This window comes from Primulina huaijiensis, chromosome 18 (assembly GCF_012295235.1).
Source record: "Primulina huaijiensis isolate GDHJ02 chromosome 18, ASM1229523v2, whole genome shotgun sequence".
Taxonomy (NCBI): domain Eukaryota; kingdom Viridiplantae; phylum Streptophyta; class Magnoliopsida; order Lamiales; family Gesneriaceae; genus Primulina; species Primulina huaijiensis.
In genome coordinates, this window is record NC_133323.1 from 7,613,880 (window position 1) to 7,622,459 (window position 8,580).

General features: G+C 33.5%; 1 protein-coding gene and 1 non-coding gene across 3 annotated transcripts; one reads left to right on the forward strand and one right to left on the reverse strand.

Annotated features, from left to right (window-relative positions):
• Nucleotides 1–260: 260 nt before the first annotated feature.
• Nucleotides 261–332, reverse strand: TRNAG-UCC (transfer RNA glycine (anticodon UCC)). Its single transcript has one exon. It is a non-coding gene; the product is annotated as a tRNA-Gly (tRNA).
• A 68-nt stretch (nucleotides 333–400) lies between these two features.
• LOC140964511 (uncharacterized) lies at nucleotides 401–4,614 on the forward strand. 2 transcript variants are annotated; one of them, XM_073424351.1, is made up of 9 exons: nucleotides 401–621; nucleotides 753–829; nucleotides 1,756–1,858; nucleotides 2,274–2,371; nucleotides 2,504–2,634; nucleotides 2,841–2,949; nucleotides 3,612–3,803; nucleotides 3,884–4,020; nucleotides 4,102–4,614. In XM_073424351.1, the coding sequence occupies exons 1-9, from the start codon at nucleotides 432–434 to the stop codon at nucleotides 4,388–4,390; spliced, it is 1,326 nt and encodes a 441-aa protein (XP_073280452.1). In that variant the 5' UTR covers nucleotides 401–431; the 3' UTR covers nucleotides 4,391–4,614. The 2 variants fall into 2 exon arrangements, with proteins under 2 accessions (XP_073280452.1, XP_073280453.1); XM_073424352.1 differs by having other exon boundaries at nucleotides 401–597.
• Nucleotides 4,615–8,580: the final 3,966 nt, after the last annotated feature.

The following is an 8,580-nucleotide window of genomic DNA, read 5'->3' on the forward strand; positions in this document are numbered from 1 at the left end:
CACGAACTTTTATTCGTGAGACGAATCAACCATACTTATATTACAATAAAAAGTAATAATATTCCATGAGTGATCCAGATAAAATATTCATATCACAAAATTGATCTATGAGACTGTCTTATATATAAAAAAATTTTAAATCGTGTGCGTTTTGGTAGCCAGTTTTGTTAAATCTTATCTATGTATAATATAGATACCTATTTGTCAGTTGATTAAATCGTACTTTGACATAATACAAAAAAAATTGGAGAAAACAAAAATGCGTTTGCCGGGAGTCGAACCCGGGTCTATTGCTTGGAAGGCAATTATCCTAACCGTTGGACTACAAACGCTTATGTTTGGGGGTATTTATTTTATTTAATAAGTTCATAAACAATTTACAAAGTTTAGTTTTTGATAATTTGCTTGGAAGCATTCTGATTCGACTACTGATGGAGATTAGCCTCGGCCGCCTCGGCGGCGGCGGAAGCCCGTGGATTAGGCGACAGCTGCAAGTCCTCCGTTCAATGATCCCTCCTACATCCTTCCATTCTCTCTTTATTGCTCCCCGTTCTTGTTCTCATGGCCGTTCTCTCTCAATGTCCCGGGCCGTCACGTGTCAGTCCTCTCCCACTTCTTCAGGTAATCCCTCTCTATGTATACTTATTTAAGTGTAAATAATACTTGATTTATACCTGTTCTTCTTTAGATTTTCAATTATTGAACTGGGCTTTCGGCCCTTTCGAGATTAATATGTTTTACATTGTGTTTAGGTTCTAAGGAGAACAGTCAAATCCCGATGAAGGGCTCTAAGGTTTTGTTAAAAGGGATGAAATATCCTGAACTTGAGGTATTTCACTCCATAACCGTTAGCTCGCATTTCTTCTTAATTGTTGTTTTTTACCTTCTCGTCTTTCAAGTTGGTTTCTTTGGAGCATTGCATGGCAGTGATCTTATGCTTTCAATGCGAGAGAGGAAATCTTTGGAGCATTGCATGGGAGTGATCTTATGGTTTTCAATGCGAGAGAGGCAACTACTTGACAAACTTGGTTGTAGGAATTAACTTTAAAAGCTCCATTTCGTGAGATCGAGGCACACTTTATTAGTAGATTGTATAGTATATTGAGAAAAATCTGAACTTTTAGAAGATCAAGTATGAAGTTTTAATTTTTTATTCAGGGCCACTGGCTAAAGCTGCCTTTTTGCCCCCTTGTGAGATGAATGTTTGACTGTGTTCCAAGCAGGAGTGGAGTCGTAGGGTTTTTACCTCCCTAAAAATGGGAAAATTGTGTTTCTATGAGTTAGGAAGTTCTATTCCAAAAACTACCTTAACGATATCATCCGTCCTGGGGAGCAGCTGATAGTCCAGAGGCCCCTCGATACTTTCCCTTGGCAGCATAGACGTCTCTCCTTACCAGGGAACCAACATTATATGTAATTTTTCTACAACTTAAGTCTTATACGCTCAAACTATTGCTCATGGATCAAATTTCTGATTCGGACCTTGTTTGTAAGCAATCTTAGATGTTGTTAGACGCTGATGAACTTTTTCAGTGTAAGCTTATTCTATTTATCATATGACCTTCCTTTTGCCTCACTCAGTATTTATTTTGATCTATAATTATATAAATGGCAAAGAGGAATACCAGTCTAACTATTATTAAGTTAATTTGCAGACATAGAACTATAATAACTCAACGTCATCTCTCAGTTTTTTTCAGAGATCAATTTTTATCACTGTTATTGCTGCTCATTTTCTGTTGCCTGATGTAACAGAAATGGGTTCAGTCTCATGGCTATAGACCTGCTCAGGCCATGATGCTATGGAAACGCCTTTATGGAAATAATCTTTGGGTTCACAACTATGAAGAATTAGAAGGTTGTTCTCTCTCTCTTTCTAGGCTAGATTACTTGTGACCCACGTTCCATGCCGGAATATTAGTTGTGACACCGCCTCTTGTAGTTTTGCTTCATAGTTTGAGCAGATGGGAACGGGGGACCATATTAGCAATCCTTGTGAAAGAACATTATCGGGGAAATGATTTCTAGGTGGCTTGTATTTTTCTTTTTTGAAGAGTTAACAATACTCAAAATTTGGTGAAAAAATAATAATTTCAGTATTTTCCCCCTCAAGAGTCTTTCATCAGGTTTTCCTATATCTACTATCGTGCAGCTGTTTTCTCAAAACCGAACAAAGTTTAAGGATCCTTCCATCAAGAACGGCAGTACATATTTTTAATGGTGCCCCGTTCTTTTGCTACTTTTGACACTGAAATTTCACTTTCCGCTGCCAGGTTTGAATAAGGATTTGAAGAGGATGTTGAGCGAACATGCAGATTTCAAGACATTGCATTTGAAGGATATGCTCACAGCATCGGATGGAACCAAGAAGGTAAAGCAATCTTTTAAGCTGTTTCGATACCTTTGAATTTCTGTATAGCTTCTTGCTTGTAGGATTACGGTCCTATATGTCAAAACTTTTCGAGAACTGTCACATTTATTTGGAACACACAGGAGGTTACAGATTTTATTTACATTGGAAGATGGACTGGTGATAGAAACTGTTGTGATTCCTTGCCGCGGGGGCAGAAATACAGTGTGTGTTTCCAGTCAAGTGGGTTGCGCCATGAATTGCCAATTTTGCTACACTGGAAGGCAAGACCATCAAAACCAATCATTTTCAATTCATTTTTCTATTTTTTTCAATTCATTTTTCTATTTTTAATTCACCCTTGTTTCTTTAAGTACTAGGAACCTCTGCTTTGGTCTCGTTTCAATATAAGCTCCTGCTTTTGGGGAAGTGGATAGCTTTCTTGTAGTAAATACCGTGACTAAGATACTTCCATTGATTTGTATTGCAGAATGGGATTGAAAAGAAATTTGTCTGTTGCTGAGATTGTGGAGCAGGCTGTTTTTGCAAGGCGCTTGCTTTCTCAGGAAGTAGGCACCATTACAAACGTTGTATTTATGGTAAGTTTATGGTTTGGAGTTGCTTGTATTTATCTGTCATATCTAATGGCCCCGTGGATCAAGAAGTTGGTAAATTGCATGTTTCGTATTGGCTCTACCAGAAACTGCGGAGCGATTTATATGTTTGAGAGAGTGTTAGCCTAAGACATGTATTGGGTTCGGATTTCCCTATTTGTACTTATTGTCTATCTTGGTGTTATCGTTGAGAATTGGCACAATGAAAGTAGCAACTTGGGAAAGGCTATTGTTATTGTTGAGAACTGGCACAATGGAAGTAGCAACTTAGGAAAGGGCTATTAGTGTCATTAAATGTTACCTGTTTCACATTATAAAATGGAATAAAGTACATATGCTAAATGTTAGCAAGTGCAAGTTGACCAAAGTAGGCTTCTACGCGCTTCAAGAGGTAAGCAATGTCTCATGTCCTATGTCGGATACACAGGCTGTGGAGTGACTTATAAATTAGAGTGGCTCCCCGACTTAATAGATTAGTCCTTTGTGTAAGGATTTTTTTCCTTGCTCTCGTGATTTGAATACCTTTGTCATTTTCCATCCATATTAATATTTCCAACAAGTTCGCATTAATATTGGGAGGATTTTACTTTAAAACATCAGTATTGTACTTCTCACAAAATCATTTGTCAAATATATCCCTGACTTAGGGAATGGGCGAACCACTTCACAACATCGAGAATGTTATTAAAGCTGCAGACATTATGGTTGACAATCAAGGCCTTCAATTCAGTCCTCGTAAGGTTACCATTTCAACCAGCGGGCTAGTTCCTCAAATAAGACGTGTACTGAAAGAATCAAACTGTGCATTAGCTGTCAGCTTAAATGCTACAACAGATGAGGTGCGTGCTCTCGGTCTCATTCTCTTTCAAGACGAATTTACTGGTTGATGATTCTTAACCAAATGGGAGAAACTAACCAGGTTAGAAATTGGGTCATGCCGATAAACCGGAAGTATAACCTCAGCTTGCTTCTGGGCACCCTTCGAGAAGAGCTTAGTTTTAAACACGACTACAAGGTCTTGTTCGAATATGTAATGCTTTGTGGAGTAAATGACAGGTCGTGTATCCTTTGAGTGCCATTCATATTTTTCTCTGGAGTTTCCATGTTTCAATAAACTTTTACCGTTTCTTTACACAGTATTGATGATGCAAAGAGATTAATCGAACTTGTCCGAGGAATTCCGTGCAAGATCAATCTCCTTTCTTTCAATCCTCATTGTGGATCACAGTTTAAGCCAACAAAAGAAGAGAAGATGATAGAGTTTAGAAATGTACTTGCTGAAGCAGGGTGCGTTGTTTTTCTAAGAATGAGTAGAGGCGATGATCGGATGGCTGCCTGCGGCCAGCTTGGCGAGCCGGGTGAAATCCAGGCCCCCCTGTTTAAAGTTCCAGCTAAATTTCAAGCTGCACTGGAGGCTGTAGCTTGAACATGCCTTTTTTTGTGCGTTGTCTTTTGGACAGTTTGTGCAAGAATAACTTATCATGTTTCATAGGTGGACGTAACGCATAAGATTTTATCCACACTTTTCTCTCCATGGGAAGATGTTATGTTTGTGCTACTTCGTTATAATGAGAACATTTCAGAATGTGAATGTGAAACTGATAAATAGTAGTTAAATGTCTGCTTAGAAGCTTCTGATATTTTAACTTATTTTACTCCTTTTCTTCTTCAAATGTTGTCCCCATAAGAAGCGTGCCATCAGAATCAAGTGTACACAACAAACTCATATAAATCTTGCCAAATAGAAGAGGTTAACAGAAACTACAAGTTAGCTCCATCGGTATTTTTTTTAAAAAACAGATGTCATATAAATGAAACAGAGAAAAAGTTGGTAACTCATGCAGTCCACAACCCGGAAAGTCACGAGGTTCCTGCGATGGGCCTCGTTAAAACCTCTTCGTAGAAAAACCTAAAGGAAAAAACCTACGAAGAGGAAAAAGAGTACCCCACAGTTAATTGACACCAAGGGAAAATAACTAGTTCCATCGTTATGTACGATTACAAATTATCATATTTCATATCTCAAAAAGACTACTCTAAATCATCTAGATTTGTTCCTTTCTGTCCGAAAATTGGTTCTTCTCATTTGAAAGTTCTTCCCAAAGATCATCCATGCTGTAGGCCGATGGTCCAAAAGAATCCATTAATGTGCAAAGAGTGAAACTGACGTTACTTTGTGCTGCATCAGGTTCAGGGTCAACCAAAAAAGCGTTTTCCAAATTCTCCATATTATATATTTGGTCGGTATTGTCTGAAGTACTCCCAAAAGTATATGGGAGTGGTCCACCAATTTGATCTGTCGGCCTTGAAAAATTATGTTGCTGCATCATTATATTATTCGGCTGTTGCACCAAAAGATCAATGTCTTGCTGTCTTTGAAGATTCAGAGTCTGTTGTCCATGGTTCTCACTTTCAAAAGACTTGTTATTTTCATGTTCTTCAATTTGACAAGAAATTGTAGCAAAATCTTCTTCACCTTTTGTATACCGACGGGAATTCTTGTAAATCCGACACAAAACACATTTGTCTAACTGCAAGAATTAGGAACAAACACAATTTAACATATATGATAGAAAATATAGCATCAAATATTGTAAAAGATCAATCGAAACATTTTTTTTTACCAGCATGTCATTAGTGGCTTTGTGTTGTACCACGGGCTGTGTAATCATATACTCTTGCATGAGCCAACTAGTTTTCTTGCCTTTTGTAGAATTCCCTTCGTAAAAGATTAAAGATCTCTTGGATCCAATACAGACGTTGTTACTATCATATATAGGTTTACCAGCTGCGGTGGCCTTCCAGTACCCGGTACCAGTTGTTCTGTTCGGTCGGTTTCCATTTAAATACTTTCGATCTCTTGGAGAGTAAAAGTACCAATCGTTTTTGCCCAGACTCGGATATGTCTCTGCGTGCAATATATTTAAATTATAATTAAATATATAACATTGGATGGGCCCAAGAAAATAAAAATTACCGAAACTAATTAAACTTAATATTGCACCCATTAATATGAATTAATCCAAAAAACACAAATTAAACATTATATAATAATAATATTTAAACTAGCTAATTAACTTAGATTATGCAATACATATATTGTACGTGCCTATTAATTTGGACTCACTTTCATAATTAATTATTTATAGAATTTAATCCGCTACTCGTCCAAAAATCTGATTTAATTAATAGTGGTAAAACTAAATTAAACGAATAGAATTGCATTCATGTAGTACCAGTCAACTCCTGTGGATCATTCTTGTAGACGTTGGTGCTAGGGATAAATTCATATGGAACGGCCTCGCCATTGATCTTTTTTTTCAAGTAGAAGAGGAGATCTTCGTCACTGGGGACGAAGTAAGACCCTCTCGGGAAAAGTGGAGTACCATCTTGATTTAAAAGTTGGTCCATGAGAACTCAAATTATTCTTGTGAAATATCTGAAAACAAGAAACAAAAAAACATAAACTATATATGTCAATATATGATTGACTACTCATTTGTGAAAACAAATAATATTGTTTATAAACGCATATTCATCAAACTGTGAAAGAAGAACTAATGATCTTCAAAGTTGATAGAAATATGTGAATCAAAAAAGAAGGAAACATACCTGGATCTTTGAAGTTTGTAGTCACGTACAAAAGTACCCATATACATATATATATATAGACGGTAGATTANATCTAATGTCGTATGGATTTCAGATTTTTTTTTTCAAGAAAATATATAGGATTGATCTATATGTAAAAATTCTTGTTTTCTAATAAATCCTATCAATAAATCCAATAAAGTAGATTTGTTCGAATTTAAATATACGAGAATTTATTTATTCTTCTTTTTTCCTAATAACAAGTGATCTATTATCTAGTATTTTTTTAAATTTAAATATGTTAATTATATTTTTATCTTTTGTACACACATACTTGTAACAGTGGTACATAAATGCATATGGGGATCATCGATTTTTAAGTTAACATGAAATTAATTTTTTATAATTATCCGAATTATTCATGCAATATTGTCAAGGAATTAAAACTTTTTTCTCCTACGACTGATCATATATAATTCTGATTTTTAATAATATGATTATAATATCTTAATTAAAATAGATATTTTCAGTCAATAATTGTACTAAATCATTTTGCTTTTTATTATTATATTTTTTAAAGTAAATTTCTACCATATATCCAAGTTTAAATATTATTTATCTTATAACAAAACATATATATTAATTTAAATTTTTTAACACCGTTACTACAATCATTTATTTTTATTCTTGTTATCAATATGATTTGGTTTATTTATTTATTTAAATAACATAAACAAAATTACATTTAAATTAAAATATCTCAAACAAAATTTGTTATTTTGGTAAACAAATTTAATAACATTGACGTAAGGGCCCAATTTATTATATTATTTGGAAAAAAAATTAGTTCACAGAGTTTCTGTTCATCAGCGAATTTCAATCCAGTGATTTGTACAAGGTCAGTGGAAAACTTCCTCTAATTATATCTTTTTATTTTTTCATTTCTTATTTGAACAAGCTGATTTGAGTTGAATAAGGTTGTACAACAAATTATTACGAGGAAAAATATTGTTTTCAGCTTGTTGATGTTTTGGTTTAAGATGAGATTGCTTAGCTTGGCTCATATATTTCTGAACTAACACACCGAAAATTGAATTTTGGCTTAAAGGAAATTGAGTTCGCTACGGTGAAATAGTGCACCTACGTGCATTTATCACTATATTTGCAATTGAAAGGTCAAAAAAAAATTTCAACTATTATTTTTATACGATATTTAAAATAATTATGAATCCAAATTTTCGTTATTTTGAGTTGGTCTTTGTTATGAAAAGTCGTTGTGAATAAATTGAATTTGAAAATTCTTATATATATGTATATCACATTTTAATATGTCAACGATATATGCCGATTAAGACAACAAAGCAGAGTATATTTTCACATATAACAAAATATATTGATAAGAAAAACAATAAATATAAATATTTTTCTATACATGATTTTTTTTTTTTGTTTTTATAATTTTTTATAGTGAGATGAAGAAGATAAGAAAAATATTAACTCTTTTGGGTTATAAAAAATAATAATTGGAGGAATAAGTATTGTTTTTCATAAAATGAAGTCAGTTTCCAAATTAAAATATTTTACTATAAAGTTATATTTAATATTTAAACTTTATAAATGCAATGAATTTTTCTCAAAAGAAGGATACACAAATTATCCCATGAAGTATTTAAATAATTAAGAACATTAAATATATTATTTTCTGGAGATGATATCAATATGACATTAGTAATTTATTTGTGCTTATTATATTTATGAGCTAATATGAAATATTAAAATATGTGTCATAAGAGTCAGTAAAAAAATGATTTATTGTCAAAAATATTATTATTATAAATTGAAAATAAATGATAACATTCAATCAAAATTTTTTTTAATCAGTGTGTCGATAATTTTTTTTAGTCAAATTAAAGATGACTAAAAAAGTAGAAACATTCAATGACAATTATTGTCAATTTACATGAAAGAGAATAATAGCCAACAATATTGTAAATAAAAAAATTGCAGATCATTGATTGCCCAAAA